The 16,645-nt window shown below is 47.5% G+C and overlaps 1 protein-coding gene across 1 annotated transcript in view; it reads left to right on the forward strand.

Annotated features, from left to right (window-relative positions):
• The window catches only part of PKN2 (protein kinase N2), a 110,966-nt gene that overhangs the window by 51,366 nt on the left and 42,955 nt on the right, over window positions 1–16,645 (forward strand). The window contains exon 3 of the mRNA XM_044301530.1: window positions 15,597–15,894. Within this exon, the coding sequence (XP_044157465.1) occupies window positions 15,597–15,894 (298 nt within the window). The remainder of the gene's footprint in view (window positions 1–15,596; window positions 15,895–16,645) is intronic.

Genomic DNA, 16,645 nt, shown 5'->3' on the forward strand with positions numbered 1-16,645 from the left:
GGATCCGTTTTCTCTGGCAAAATAGAATACTGATTCGTCTCCCATTGACTTTCATTGGAAACCAAGACGGATCCATCATGAACATGTTACAGATAATACAAATGGATCTGTTCATGACGGATGCATGCCGTTGTATTATTGTAACGGATCCGTTTTTGCCGTTCCATGACGGATCCGCCCAAAACGCGAGTGTGAAAGTAGCCTTAGACCTCCTGCACACGACCGTCCCCCCCCCCTGTTTACTGGCTGTTTTTTGAGTTCCGTATACGGAACCATTCATTTCAATGGTTCCGCAAAAAAAAAAAAAAACGGAATGTACTCCGTATGCATTCCGTTTCTGTATTTCCATTTTTTTCATTCCGTTTAAAGATAGAGCATGTCCTATTATTGCCCGCAAATCACGTTCCGTGGCTCCATTCAAGTCAATGGGTCCGCAAAAAAAACGGAACACATACGGAAATGCATCCGTATGTCTTCTGTTTCCATTCCATTTTTTGTGGAACCATCTATTGAAAATGTTATGCCCAGCCCAATTTTATCTATGTAATTACTGTATATGCCATACGGAAAAATGGAACAGAAACGGAAACACAACGGAAACCAAAAACGGAACAGCGGATCTATAAAAAACGGACCGCAAAACACTGAAAAAGCCATACGGTCGTGTGCAGGAGGCCTTAGGTGTAATGGCAAGGCCCCTTTGCTCCTACAGGCTCATTTGTATGTATTAAAACTTTTATTTTTCTCAGCAATGCAGGCGCATAAGAACATTGGACCAAACACGGATGCCTCAGCAGCAACAGGTCAGCCAGTTTCATAGGTACAAAACTGCTGACAGATGCCCTAAAGCAGTAGGACAGAGGGGTAGATGGGGGAATAAAACAACGGCAGATTGTATTCTGATGACCTCTGTGTGCTGATATGCCACGTGTAGAGAGATTCTCCCTATATCGTGGCGTATGCTGCCACTATTCAGAATCTGACAGGGGTCACAAAGCCCTGTATTCGTATGTTTGAAAGCAGTGGCCTACAGAGGGTACAGTAATGGCCCCATGTAGGTCCCCTGTTGCGGCTCTGTACTACTCGCAGATTGTGTATATATATTCGGAGGGCAGGAGCCTTTATTCCAAGTCTTCCTCAGCACATGGAGTGATTCAGATGGTGCATGTCATGGGGGGTTCCGGAAATCTCTGCACAGGATTCTGCAAATCTACATTCATATACATTTCCGTGGTAAATTAGGGCGTTCAGGCTGATCGCGAGGAATCTATGAATGACCTCTTCTGCTGGCTTTTTAATTGTATATTTTAATCTATTTTATCCCTTCTGGAATTGGATCGCTTTACCTAGCAGTAAATTTCTTCATCCGTATACATATGAAAAGGGCCATATTAATAAGGCAAGCCGGACAGCTGTTGTAAGGAGCTTTAAAAGGAAGCACTTCAGGGGAGAAGTAAAGGAGCAGCTGTCACCGGGTTGTGACAGGTGGCCATGGGGGGCCGCATTGTCTAGAGATAGGCACAAGGTATTGTGTGTGTGTGTATATACAGAATTTTAGAATTTGTATCCAATTATGGTAAAATTATAATAATCCCTGGCAGACACTAGATTTCAGGAGTAATACATATGGTGACAAAAGAAAATGACGCCCCAGGAAGGAGTTGTTGGAATTGAATGAAGCTTTCTTCTGATGTGTGAATGTAATGACCATGTAAGTAAGTGATTGCAATATTAGGGCGAAAGGATACGTTTATCGTGGGAAACTGTACAATGGAAAGGAGGCTGTAGGACCCTGTTGTGCTGCCTCTAGCCTTGACGCCAGATGAGATGGGGTTGGGCATGGAGGCATACCGGTACAGTATCCTGTGGCACATTTGCCCACAGATGATGCAGCGGGGCCTGTAGGTCTGCACACTTCGTAGGTTGACGAAGCTGGCGTCCCAGCTGGTGCCATAAATGCTCGATTGGCAATATATCTGGTGACCGGGCAGCCAAGGAAGTGTCGTGATCTGGCAGAGACAGTTGGAAGCCCTGCCATGTGAGGTATCACGTGGCCGCACGATGTCTTGCACATTATGCTATTGTGTTATTGTCCCTCATATCACTCCTAGCGGTGACCGACTGTCGTATGTGATGGCTCCTCAAATCACTACTCCAGCAGTTGGGGCAGTGTGCCCCTCCACAGCAAAGGCAGGATTGAAGTGCTCCCCACAAGGCCGCCATACTCTAACCCGGCCATCATCTGAGCGCAAACTGAACCTGATCACTAAAGATGATACGGTTCCGGTCCGTAACAGCGCAAGTTTATCGTTCACGACACCAAAGCAAACTAAGGCGGCGGTGGCTGTCTGTCGGTGGCAGGACAAGTAATGGACACCATGACATGAAATTTCCTTCTGCTGATTGCCTGGAAATGGTCCAGGCAGAGACAGAGGTGGGTAGCAAAGGTGCCACCTGTGTCTGGATTGAGGACATCAGAACAGTTGTGCTTGTTGGTGAATCAGACTATCCTCTCTTCTGGTGGTCTGTCTGGGCTGCCCGCAGACTGTTTGCTGTGTGTTTGTGCCCTCATGTAAACACAGCTCCCAACACCTCCTAAGGCTCCACACCACCATATTTTTGGTCCGCATCTGATCCGAAGTCAACAGTCTCTCATCCAGAAGTACACTACCCAAAAGTAGCCTCTGCAAGCCTGTATATAGGCCAGCAGGGGAAGCACTTACATGCTGAGTTTTGCAGAATTCCAACCCTTTTTTTTTTTTTTTTTTTTTTTTTTTTTACTAGCTGATCAACGGTCCACTGCTCACACCTCCATCGAGCATCACCCTAGTAAGAAGTCTCCCCCCACTACAAGGTTGACGGAGCTGTGTACTTTCAGTGCCGACTTCTGTTGATGGAGCTACACCTGAGTAGCTGATCAGAGGGGGTGTATGGTATTGGACCCCCGCGGATCAGCTAGTGATGGCTTATGCTAAGGGAAGGCAATCACTCAATCAAAAGGATGGACCATCCCCTTTAAAGGGGTTTTCCAATCTCAGACAATGGGGGCATATCGCTAGGATATGCCCCCCATTGTCTGAAAGGTGCGGGTCCAACCGCTGGCACCCACACCTACACTGAGAACGGAGCCAGGAAATGAACTGAGGTCTGCGCCTTAGAAATGAATGGGAGCATGGGCCGCGCGTGCGCGGTGCACTCCCATTCACTTCTATGGGAGCAGCGATTGGTGGTGGACGGACCCCAGGAAATCCGGGGTCCTCCAGCCACAGCACTCCCCGCTTTGTTGTAGTTGTAGCTGCGGGTCCCAGCGGTATGCCTCCATTGTCTGAAATGGGAATACCTCTTTAAAATTCCCCAAAATCCCACACTTGTCTATAAATGCAGATTGACTTTACAGTAAACTTTTTTTTTTTTAGTTATTTTTTTTCTTCCTCCATATGTAAGCTGACTTGTGTGGATCATTCGGCGTTATTCCCCGGTCGCTGGCCTTGGTGCATGCCGTTCCCCCAGCAGCGGTGCGGCACCGGGTCAGAGCTGCTCAGACAAACGTTGGACGTTCCTCATAATTAGCACTTTGTTCTGGGGTTTGATATTGGCCGTAGATGTCGAACAAATAGCTGGCAGCAGGAATCCCAGCCGCACCAGACTGACATTAGTCTGCTCCGCTCAAGCCAGAATCCCAGGATTTAAACGAAATCTGAATCACAGCCCATGTCTTTAGACATGAAAGCTATTCCAGTAACTGCAATCCAGAACGCTTTGGTTACTAACATTTCTGAATGTAAATTCTGCTTTTTTAACCTGCCTCCTACCAGAGCGCCGATTACTCAGCTGGGAAATATGCGCATTCTCATTTCACGCCACTGGCCCGTTGTCTGTGCGGGAGACTCATAGCTGTGTTCTTTTATTCTACACGTCTAGTAGGGGGTAGTCTATCATCCTGCTGTAGAGCTCCATGGGGTTGGCTATATGTGTGCATTTATAATGCCGTATAAAATGCTCTGATGACTAAGCAGGGCCCTGGTCATACATAAAATGGTCGTTTAGTTTTAGTCCACTGTTATAATAAGCCCCATTTGATGGCTCACCTGACAGATCTTTTGTATTCCCCATGAAATTGCAACTCTGGCGCTATGTATTGTGCTGTTCCTCAGTTATTTGTCCTGGAAATGTATGAATGGATTGGTAACTGAGTTACCATGCCCCTGTCAATACGATAGGTCCCTACACAGTGCGACTGTACTGATTGGATTCTGTCCGGAATAATAGAGGAAAAAAATGCTTCAGTATGTTTATTTAGTATTTTTTTTATTAAATATGTTTGGAGCTAAAAACCTTTTTATAATAGTGCAATTTTTTTTTAACAAAAACCTATTTGACTTCTGCAGCATTTGTTTCACTGTACATAGCAGCTGCAGAATACTGCTCTGTGATAAATCTGCCCGAGGACTCCATTGTCTCCAGCCCCCCCACTACCTTCTTTTAAGCTGATTTATGACCACTTCCAAGTTTAGCTTTATCCTGAGCATAAGTTTTCTTTTCACTGGACTGACCGTGCTCCGAAACCGCACACAGTTTTGTGGTTGCCACAGTTTTTTTTTTTTTTTTTTTTTTTTTTTTAATAGATTTTTGTCCGCAAGGCTTGTACAGGTAAAGCTCATGAAAACAGCGGGATCTAGGAGTAAAACTGTGTATAGTTTTGCTGTTCCGTAGCCCCGCAGTCCACATCAGCAGTATGTCCGTTCCGTAGCCCTGCAAAAAAAAAATAGAACGTCCTATACTTGTCTGTTTTCAGCATTGTTACAATGGATCCGCAAAACAAAAAAAAAAACGGATGTTATCCCTTATTCTTTTTTTTTGCGGCCCGCGAAACACATACGGTCGTGTACATGTAGCCTAAATCAGTTTAGAAGATCATTCAAGAGGTCCGAGAAGGACTGGAGAACGTGATGTCAGCCAGTCTGATTTACAGGAGAACAGCCTTCTGCTGCTGCTGCGTACTGTGAAGCCTAGAAACCGCAGAGGCCAAAATGAGGCAACATTTTTAATAGTCGCCTACCATGAAAATGTATTTTTAATTTTTTTTCAGGCCTATGACTGACTGTATCCGTTTTATGGTCTGCAAACCACGGATCTTGTCCACCAAGGCATTGTCCACATTTCTGTTTAACTGATGTGTGCTGACATTTCCAGAGACGGCTCACGTGCCCATTGATTTAAATGTGTCTGTTCGGTCAGTAAAATAATTACGGAGACATGCACTACTTTGATCCGTCAAAAATCACGGGCACAATGCGGTTGGCATCCGTTAACTGAAGACTAATGGGAGGTTCTATGGAAATAAATTTTCAGCTGAGCAACGTCAGTGAATTACAGATGACATACAGATGGTAAAAACGGACTCACGGATGACATGTACGTTTTTTGTTTTTTTTTTCACGGAAATGTGGACGAGGCCTAAGTGTCCATAAACACATGATTTCATTTGTGGAAAAAGCTGCTGTGGATTTGCAAATGAATCCATGATAGAAATCCGTGGCTGACCCTTTAATTCTCAACACTGATTTGCAGGTTTGCGATGCTGCAAATCTGCACACGAATTATCCATGTCTGACTAACCTGCCGTGGATACTGCGCCGAATCTGCAACCTATTCATCTCAAACTAACACCGGCGCAGATTTCCCATCAAACCCACGGGGAGTGGATTCCACGCTGAAATCTGCATGATGATGCTGGTGTGTGAACATAACCTAATATTGCTTGGAGAGCTCATTGCGATCCGACTACTTGTCGGCCCAGGGTCGTGTATGTATATGTGTGTGTGTGTATGTGTATGTATATGTGTGGTATGTATAGGTGTGTGTATGTATATTGTGTGTGTGTGTATGTATATTGTGTGTGTGTATGTATATGTGTGTTTGTGTATGTATATGTGTGTATATGTGTGTGTGGTGTACGTATATGTGTTGTGTGTGTGTGTGTGTGTGTGTATGTATATGTGTGTGTGTGTATGTGTATGTGTGTGTGTGTGTATGTATGTATGTATATGTGTGTGTGTGTGTGTGTGTATGTATATGTGTGTGTATCTATATATAAATAAATATTTCATACACGTCGTAGGCACTTTGTACAGTTGATCTTGAGTTTCCAGAGGCAAGTGAGGAGAGGATCCAGTAAAGGCCTATGGGGCTGCTTCCCATGATACAAACACCTTCCTGATTGGTTTCCTTAAAGATTAGACAGGAACAGGCAAGGAAATGATGTAGCCCTGAGGAGACACCTTCTAATTAATCTCACATCCTTCACATTACTCTGCTTACGTGGATGAGTCTCAGACGCCAGGGATAAGGAGCCTTTGTTTTTGAGATGTTGAGCCTTTGCAAGCTCCTTGTCATCCAGAGCAGTTTATATCGTCTTCAGCTATGTGATGATCAGAATCAGAGGGGGCCCGGCTCTTGGCTGCAGCAGCCGGGGATGGGTCTCAGTATCTGAGCCCCCACCAATCAAAACCTCTGACATGTCAAAAGTTTGGTGAGCGGCGGGCTGCATGCATCAGGTTGGAGGCTTCCTGGACGGCTCTGCATGCTTCTCCTGTGTACTGTGCCCGGGCTGACTAATGCCGGGATATGGTGTGCTGCCCATTTTACGGACAGCAGCCGTTTCTGAAGAGACTTGTCTTGCATTACGTCTGTTTGGTGAGGTGTCCTATAAAGTCTGTGACCCACGTGTTCCTCATGCCTGACGGCAGGTTATCTTTCAGACCAGGCACGTCCGTGTCCTATAAACTTAGGGAGTCATTTACTAAGACCATCATTGTTTTGATGGTGTTTTTAGTACCTTTTACGCCGGTTTTGCTGCTGGAAGACGCTCCCTGATTTATGACGAGGCGTGCGCCTCGTCATTAATTAGGCACGTCTTTGGTAGTCTTTGTGCCATAGGTTTTTGGCAGCTTTTACACCCCTTTCTTGGTGTAACATTAGTAAATTGGCCGGGGTGCTGGCACATCCCTGCTGCTCCCTCAACACTCCTTTGTGTCAAACACGGCGTAAAAAACTCCCACAAATATTGTCACATGGGTGTTTAAAAAGTCACAAAAACAGGCTTGTGTGACAGTTTTATGCCAAAGAGATGGTTGTTACTGCTGCATCACCATTATTCATAAAGCAATCTTTAGTTTCTTCACTTACCACAGTGTTTCTTGAGTTTCCCCCTTAGTTACGGCTGTTTTCAATCCTACATTATGAGGACCTTCTCAAGATGGCTCCTCTGCCAGTTCTCTGAGGCCATAACTGCTTTCCCTCACTTCCCATACACACTTGCTGTAGCCAGCAGCTTCCTGCCAGCCAATCAGATTGGATTACTGAGACACGCCTCCTCGCTCTGAAGCCTAATGCAGGCATGCAGTGTGGAGGACCGCCCCTCTGTCTTCCTTTCTTCTTAGGCTACTTTCACACTAGCGTTCGGGTCCGCTCGTGAGCTCCGTTTGAACGGAGCTCACGAGCGGACCCGAACGCCTCCGTCCAGCCCTGATGCAGTCTGAATGGATGCGGATCCGCTCAGACTGCATCAGTCTGGCGGCGTTCAGCCTCCGCTCCGCTCGCCTCCGCACGGACAGGCGGACAGCTGAACGCTGCTTGCAGCGTTCGGGTGTCCGCCTGGCCGTGCGGAGGCGTGCGGATCCGTTCAGACTTACAATGTAAGTCAATGGGAACGGATCCGCTTGAAGATGTCACCATATGGCTCAATCTTCAAGCGGATCCGTCCCCCATTGACTTTACATTGAAAGTCTGAACGGATCCGCGCAGGCTACTTGCGCACTTGCGAATTTTTTTAAAGTTATTAATGCAGACGGATCCGTACTGAACGGAGCCTCCGTCTGCATTAATATGATCGGATCCGTTCAGAACGGATCCGATCAAGCGCAAGTGTGAAAGTAGCCTTAGCCGGAGACAGATGACCCATAGCAACTGTCTTTTAAGGGAGCAGCGGATAGGGACAGGAGACATTAATAGTTATTATAAGGTAATTACAGATCTTTTGACACTCATTGACAGACTAACTCAGGTATACATCCCTCCCTAGCTCTAATAACCTAGCAAATCAAATAAAAAAATATGACAGTTACCCTTAAAGGGGTTGTCTCATCAAGGACAATGGGGGCATATCACTAGGATATGCCCCCATTGTTTTATAGGTGCGTGTCCCACCACAGGGACCCGCATCTATATCGAGATTGGAGCCCCACAAGTCAAGGAGGGCGCACTGTGCATGCGCAGCCGCCCTCTATTCATTTTCTATGGGGCTCGGCAATTTCCGTCGGCCCCATAGAAATGAATGGGAGCGGGGGCTGCGCATGAGCGGTACGCTCCCATTCACTTCTTCTATGGGGAGTCTGCTTGGTGGTGGCCGGACCGGAGTCCTCCAGCCACCACCGTTCTCGATATAGGTGCGGGCCCCAGCGGTGGGACCCGTACCTATAAGACAATGGGGACATATCTTAGCGATATGCCGCCGTTGTCTCACTTCAGGAAATTGCATTTATCATGTAGAGAAAGTTAATACAAGGCACTTACTAGTGTATTGTGATTCTCCATATTTCCTCCTTTGCTGGATTAATTCATTTTTCCATCACATTATACACCGCTCCTATCCACGGGTTATGACCACCCTGCAATCCAGCAGTGGTGGTCGTGCTTGTACACTGTAGGAAAAAGCCCTAGCCTCTCTGGTGGCTGTGACTGTGGAGGGGTGCTCTTAGGCACACATGTGCAGCATCTCCCAACCTGGCCACCTCGTATTTGCCATACGCAATATGGAAAATCACAATATAGACGCCTGTACAGGCAGTTTTACTCCCTTAAAAAAACGTCTGATGCGTATGAATACGCACGATGATTTCACTGCCATTCATGAGCGCACCGAGCGCTGTGACCGGCACAGACATCCAATCGCAAAGCTCCTCACAGAACAGAGCTTTGTTATTAGAGAGGAGGCTGCTGATTTGTCAGTATCATGTTAATAGTATCAAGGGTCTATAAAAACAGGTACCCTACTTTTATAGACCCTTGAGACTTAGGGCTCTTTCACACTTGCGTTCTTTTCTTCCGTCGTCGGGGCTCTGTGCCGGAAGAATCCTGATCAGTTTTATCCTAATGCATTCTGAATGGAGTGAAATCCGGAACGTTTTTTTGGCCGGAGAAAATACCGCAGCATGCTGCGCTTTTTGCTCCAGCCAAAAATCCTGAAGACTTGCCGCAAGGCCGGATCCGGAATTAATGCCCATTGAAAGGCATTAATCCGGATCCGGCCTTAAGCTAAACGTCGTTTCGGCGCATTGCCGGATCCGGCGTTTAGCTTTTTCTGAATGGTTACCATGGCTGCCGGGACTCTAAAGTCCTGGCAGCCATGGTAAAGTGTAGTGGGGAGCGGGGGAGCAGTATACTTACCGTCCGTGCGGCTCCCGGGGCGCTCCATAGTGACGTCAGGGCGCCCCACGCGCATGGGGCGCTCTGACGTCATTCTGGAGCGCCCCGGGAGCCGCACGGACTGTAAGCATACTGCTCCCCCGCTCCCCACTACTACTATGTCCTGGCTGCCATAGTAACACTGAACGCATTTTGAAGATGGATCCGTCTTCAAATGCCTGCAGTTCACTTGCGTTTTTCCGGATCCGGCGTGTAATTCCGGCAAGTGGAGAAAGTGGACAACGCAAGTGTGAAAGAGCCCTAACACTACTATCAACATAAGGTCGCCTAGAGAAACAGCAGGTTTTTAAAATTATTTTTTTCCTTTTGGTGTTTAGGTATCAGAGCAATCAGAAAGTTATGATTTAACATAAGGGTCAGAAGCAGGGTTTTCTTTAGCCTCTTGGCTATTAGTTTCTCTATGTACCAAGGACCAGAGGTCTATTTTCCTGTATGGCGCATCACAGAGAAGACGATGGGGTACATTATACTGTGCAACAGTCCGCTATATTGTGTATAAGACTGTCCTATAAATGCATTCGTCCCAGGCGGCTACTGCCCCCTGCCACAGCCGCCAGGCCGCTACTGCCCCCTGCCACAGCCGCCAGGCCACTACTGCCCCCTGCCACAGCCGCCAGGCCGCTACTGCCCCCTGCCACAGCCGCCAGGCCGCTACTGCCCCCTGCCACAGCCGCCAGGCCGCTACTGCCCCCTGCCACAGCCGCCAGGCCGCTACTGCCCCCTGCCACAGCCGCCAGGCCGCTACTGCCCCCTGCCACAGCCGCCAGGCCGCTACTGCCCCCTGCCACAGCCGCCAGGCCGCTACTGCCCCCTGCCACAGCCGCCAGGCCGCTACTGCCCCCTGCCACAGCCGCCAGGCCGCTACTGCCCCCTGCCACAGCCGCCAGGCCGCTACTGCCCCCTGCCACAGCCGCCAGGCCGCTACTGCCCCCTGCCACAGCCGCCAGGCCGCTACTGCCCCCTGCCACAGCCGCCAGGCCGCTACTGCCCCCTGCCACAGCCGCCAGGCCGCTACTGCCCCCTGCCACAGCCGCCAGGCCGCTACTGCCCCCTGCCACAGCCGCCAGGCCGCTACTGCCCCCTGCCACAGCCGCCAGGCCGCTACTGCCCCCTGCCACAGCCGCCAGGCCGCTACTGCCCCCTGCCACAGCCGCCAGGCCGCTACTGCCCCCTGCCACAGCCGCCAGGCCGCTACTGCCCCCTTTGGCACAGATTTGGTGCTTTAAAGAAAGGTAGGGATTCAATATTCTGAGAGAGAGAAATTTTAAATGGTCACAATTCTGCATGGAAGACGTTATAGGGAAGACTGGTAATGGTTTCCACTGCCCCCTGCCACAGCCGCCACTGCCCCCTGCCACAGCCGCCAGGCCGCTACTGCCCCCTGCCACAGCCGCCAGCCCGCTACTGCCCCCTTTGGCACAGATTTGGTGCTTTAAAGAAAGGTAGGGATTCAATCTTCTGAGAGAGAGAAATTTTAAATGGTCACAATTCTGCATGGAAGACGTTATAGGGAAGACTGGTAATGGTTTCCACTGCCCCCTGCCACAGCCGCCACTGCCCCCTGCCACTGCCCCCTGCCACAGCCGCCACTGCCCCCTGCCACAGCCGCCACTGCCCCCTGCCACAGCCGCATTGAGTTTTGCACAGTCTACTGCTCCGATCCCTACATGACAGATTTGGTGCTTTAAAGAAAGGTAGGGATTCAATCTTCTGAGAGATAGAAATTTTAAATGGTCACAATTTGCTAATTCTGCATGGAAGACGTTATAGGGAAGACTGGTAATGGTTTCCCTGCATGAATACCAACCCCTTAATGTTATATAAGCCTACGTAGTATATATATGAATAACTACAATTTTCCGTACTTCTCCTCGGCTAAAAATACTTCTCAAAAATGGTCCGAGGAGTATTTTTACTCTGGTGCTTTCAAATGCCATTTGCTGAGGTGAGAGATCCCCTTTAAGTCCCCGAAGGCTGTGTTCACATTAAGGCTTACTGTTTTGTCTGTATATGTAGCAGGCTGCTTTTAAAGGGGACCCTTCACCACTCCTGACATGTTTGCTTTAGTAAGTAATCTTTTGCCGTTCATCTATTATTCCTACTAGTAGTTTATGAATACGTTGACAACAGCGTGTCAGCAGTTCAGCGCATTTCCAGCCTATGCTAGACCGTATCGGAACGTGTAAGGACAGACCCCTATGACGAGGGAAATTGTATTCATAAATTTCTAGGAGGAATAATAGAGGAAAGTCACCCTGCAGCGTACTAAGAAAAGTTGCCCCATAATTATTTCATGGGAGTACAAGCATTTGCTGTAGCAGACATGTTGGGTGAGGTGACAGATCATTGGTAGGTGTTAAACCATAAAAACAAAATATATATATATGCTAAGGGTGCGGCCATACTGGGGCACAGTTTTGGCTGTGGATCAATTAATGATGAAGATTTTCCTTTGAATCTCATCCACTTTGCTGTAAAATGCTGCAGCGTATCTGTCCTGTATAGAGACGACCTAAAGGGATACCCCGTCCATCGGGCTCTATAGGACCCATCCAGTGCTTGTGCTGCACCCTGTGCTCAATGATGGAGACTTTCAGTATGCCCAGAAATCTGACCTGGCTGTGTTTCAGCAGTGGGTTAGACGTGGTATACCTGCCAGCAGTGGAACGCCGCAGCATCATCTCTGTACATCACCCTGTCCCTGATCGTTGTGTGCACTCTATAAAGGGGCATTCCTACTGCACTGCCATAAATGTCCGCTAGATGGGACCCCCAGCAATCGCACTATTTCCCAAAGTGGATTGCTAAAAAAAAAACGGTGGCAGTCCTTGCGCCTGGTGTAAAAACCGATATGCCAGGGGCTGGCATAGCTTTTCTCTAACATTTGCGCCTGTTTCCAGCCCTGGCATAGCCCACGACACACCCAACTGGCGGACACGGCGTAAAAACAGCTGTGTGACTACGTATTGTCGCATGGCCGGTTAAAAAAGGGGACGTGCGACTCTTTAATGCTTTAAATAGTGGCAAGTCGGTGAGTACATGTGCCCCACGGACTCTTCTATAGCAGGCAGTGGCAGGAGGCTCGGCAGCGGGCGGATTGTTCCCAGACGTGACTATTATTAGACGTTCTGTACATAAACCACTGGATCAGCCCCTATGGACTAGGTAATGGCAAAGGAATGTCTCCAATATAGCAACCTGCCTTCTGCATCTCTGCAATCTGACCGTTTTCTGCCTGGTACCAACCGACATGACATTGCCTGATATCGATGGCCTATCCTCTGTATCGGACCCCCGGAGATCATAGTAGTGACCGGCACCCTTAGCCTAGGCCAGGGATCAGCAACCTCCAGCTGTTCTGAAACTACAACCCCCAGAGTGCTCCATTCACTTCTGTGGGAGTTAGAAGCACAACAAAGCATGTTTGCGTGCTGGGAGGGCCAAAGGTTGCTGATCCCTGGGCTAGGGCTACATGGCGTCATTTTGCGCAACCTTTTTTAATATAATGATGGTCAATAGTGTCGCACTGCGACACGACAGTCCCATAAAATCCATCCAAGTTGGATTTTTTTTTTTTTGCGACGGTCACTGTCATGGGGTGACGTCATAGTCTATCATTACAAAAAAAATGTCGCAGTGTAGTTCCCGTTTTGTCACGTGACGCACGTTTCTGTGTATCCCTATCCTTACTGATTTTCTGTTTGCATTCTGGTCAAAGCTGTGGCCTCCTCGCAGCTCGCCAAGCACAGCGCCATACAATGTATAGTGGCTGTGCTTGATACTGCAGCCCAGGCCCATTCACTTGAATAGGGCTGAGCTGGGCCTAGGCCTGTGATGGCTAACCTCCGGCACTCCAGCTGGTGGTAAAACTACAACTCCCAAGATGCACACTTGCTTGGCTGTTCTCAGAACTCCACAGAAATGAATGGAGCATGCTGGGAGTCGTAGTTAAACCACAGCTGGAGTGCCAGAGGTTAGCCGTCACTGGTCTAGGCCATGGGACTGATGAACGTGACGTCCCTGGCCTAAGACGAGGCCGTTGGGCTCACTGAGTACAATGGCCACTTCAAACAGCTTATTGTCAAGGGTGGCAGGTGTCGGACCCCCATCGATCCTATACTGATGGCTTATCCTGGGGAAAGGTCATCTGTATTAAACACCTGGACATCCCCTTTAATATAGCCAGCAGACCGCACACTCGTATGCAATGCAAGGTTCATTCTTTGTTCCAAGACCGGACAATCCAACACTTGGTAGTTAACAGTTGTGATCATGCCCCTCATCAGACCGCCCGGTGTCCTCTACAGGTTGCAGGTGCTGAAGATATTATTGCCGCTTCCGTTTAGATGCGCCATTATATTGTAGTCGGCAGTTTGATGTTTCTGAGCCTGGAAGGTCCCACACCAAGCCTGCAGTAGATGTAGAAGACGTCCTCTGTGTGTTCTGCAGGCTTCCTTCTAAGCATCTTATATTTTTGGCTGCAGGCATCGGTGTTAGGAGCCGCCCCTCTACGACTACAGGTGGTTTCCTTCATGCATTTACGGTATGTTAGAGAGCATGAAATGTGACGCCCGGGATACCAGATCCTCGGCTATTAAATATTAATGGACGGTTTCGTCAAGTGTTCACAGCAGAAACTGGCCTGAAGTGAATGTTGAATAGAGGAGGCCGTTCTTCTGAACGAATTTTAATCCGATTGTGGCTGGAGTCACCCCGATACATATTCAGGGTATGAGCTCATTGGATTACAGCACCGTGTACCGTGAGAGCGCGTTTTCAGTGCTGAGAAGGTACGCCCGTGGTGATCTTCTGTGTGTGTGTGTATATGTATGTCATATGTCACTATACCAAAATTTTGATTCGATTTTAATACCATAAAAAAGTATTGCGATATTCGATACCACACAAAAAAATGCCAAAAAAGCAGCGTACATTACGCATTTTTATGGAATGTCTGGCCCATAATGGAACAGTCCTATCCTGTTTTTTGGGGGAATTGCGTGTGTTTTTATTTTATTTTTTCCCTCTTACAGCTTTCACCGCATAGGAGATATATATTTTTAAATATTTTAATAGTCCGGACTTTTTCGGGAGTAGCGATACATAATGTGTTGCAAAACACTCCCTTCCAGTTATGAACAGTGGCCATGGTTAGCCTGCCGAGTTGATTTATAAACTGCAACTTTTTAAAAAGTCGCTAAATTTGTTGCAAACTTCAATTAAAGAAACATCGTAGAAAGTGGAGTTAATATCTAAAGAGAAGTGTTACGAATGCTCCCTATGTATCAAATATTGTGCAAAATTTGATAAATGTGGCACAAATTACATCGGCTTTAAATTGTCACTGAGCTTAAAAAATACTTTCAATATGTCATAGCGACTGATCAGAGGTTTTAAACGGTGAGGGTCTGAATGCTGAGACCCCCACTGATCGTTAGAGCGAGGAGAGAGAAGCACTCGCATAGAGCGCTCTCTGTTCTCGCTGCTGGAGTCTATGGGCCCGTCTCAATTCCGTGTCCTATATGAGCGCATCTCTAATCATTCTAGCGATCGGGGGGGGGGGGGGTCTCTGCGCTCAGGCTCCCACCGATCAAAACCTTTGTCTCTCTCTGACATATCAAAAAGTTCTGTGACGCTTTAAATATCCACCTCCTGATAAATTGCCTTCTATGTATTTTAATGGCTCCTGAAATAGAAAAAGTAGTCGTCATTTCCTTTCTATAAAAGAAAAATGAATGAAACAATAAAACTGATCCATCAAACAGACGGCGACTAATGGATCCGTTTTACTGATACCAACTTTATGACTCCATCAAAAGAATCAATAAAAAAAAAAAATTTACATGCATGAAGCACCATTTCTGTGTTGTGTGGTGGTTACCGGGCATCTGAATCAATGAAGTTTTGACTGAATATTTGTGGTGGATCCCGAGGAGGACCTCCTGGATGCTGGAAATGACCGAGACCATTTGCGTTGCGTCAGGTTATGTTCACGTTGTGTACAGGAAATCTAGCCTAGAATCCTAGATGAAGCCGATGTACTAACCTGTGCCCTTTCCTCCTGTTTTTAAGGATTATCCCTCTGACACGGTTTTATTCTTATTTTATAGGACACCAGAACCCTCATGGCTCCCGAACCCATGGGTATTAATCAGAAACTAGATTTTTCCGATCCTCTCACACAGCCAAATTTGGATGAAATAAAAGACCAGATCAAGCGTGAAATTAGAAAAGAACTTAAAATTAAAGAAGGAGCCGAAAACCTGCGCAAGGTTACGACGGACAAAAAGAATTTGGCATATGTGGATAATATATTAAAAAAATCCAACAAAAAACTAGAAGAGCTCCATAACAGCCTGCAAGAAATAAATGCACACATCGTGGTGCGGGAAGCTGAGGATCTGCCAGGTATGTCCGCCATACAGTCGTCAACTGCTGATAATGACTTTAATGGGGTCATGACTGTCGGAGATCAGCAGCAGTTGTTAGGTCCCTTTTATGTGGGACCTGGACGGTTGTACAAACGCTCATTGCCAGTAATTGCCTGGTGTTAAGGTCCCATCGGTCACTCAACAAATGAGTGAATTGCTGTTAGCCCTGCGATTGCACCTGTCATGCGGCACGTAGCCCTGGGGGGGGGATTTATCGGGGTAATATTTGATGTCTGTTTTGCTTGAGTTTGAGTTATTGGATTTTGCTCCAAATTTATCAAATGTTGCACATTGTTTGTTATATTTGACACATCCATGAACCTAACACTTTTTTTTTTTTTTTTAAACTGATCTATCCTCTGGATAGATCATCTGATCAGTGGGGGTCTGACACCCGGGACCCCTGCCGATCAGCTGTTTGAGAAGGCAGCGGCGCTGGCAGTAGTGCTGTGGCCTTCTCACTGTTTACCGCGGGCCCCACTATTCAAGTGAACAGAGCTTAGCCCCGCCCAGGCCATTGATACTCTTTAAACAGATAACCACATCCACTTTCCCACCTACTTAAAAAAAACCTAAGTAAATTATATAAAAACGCAAAAAGGTGGCTAAACTTATGCAGCTAAGGGCTCATGCACACGACAGTATGTATTTTGCAGTGCGCAAAAATATGGATGACGTCCGTGTGCATTCCGTATTTTGTGGAATAGCTGGCCCCTGAAAAGAACAGT

The sequence above is a fragment of the Bufo gargarizans genome, chromosome 7, assembly GCF_014858855.1.
Source record: "Bufo gargarizans isolate SCDJY-AF-19 chromosome 7, ASM1485885v1, whole genome shotgun sequence".
In the NCBI taxonomy this organism is placed as follows: Eukaryota; Metazoa; Chordata; class Amphibia; order Anura; family Bufonidae; genus Bufo; species Bufo gargarizans.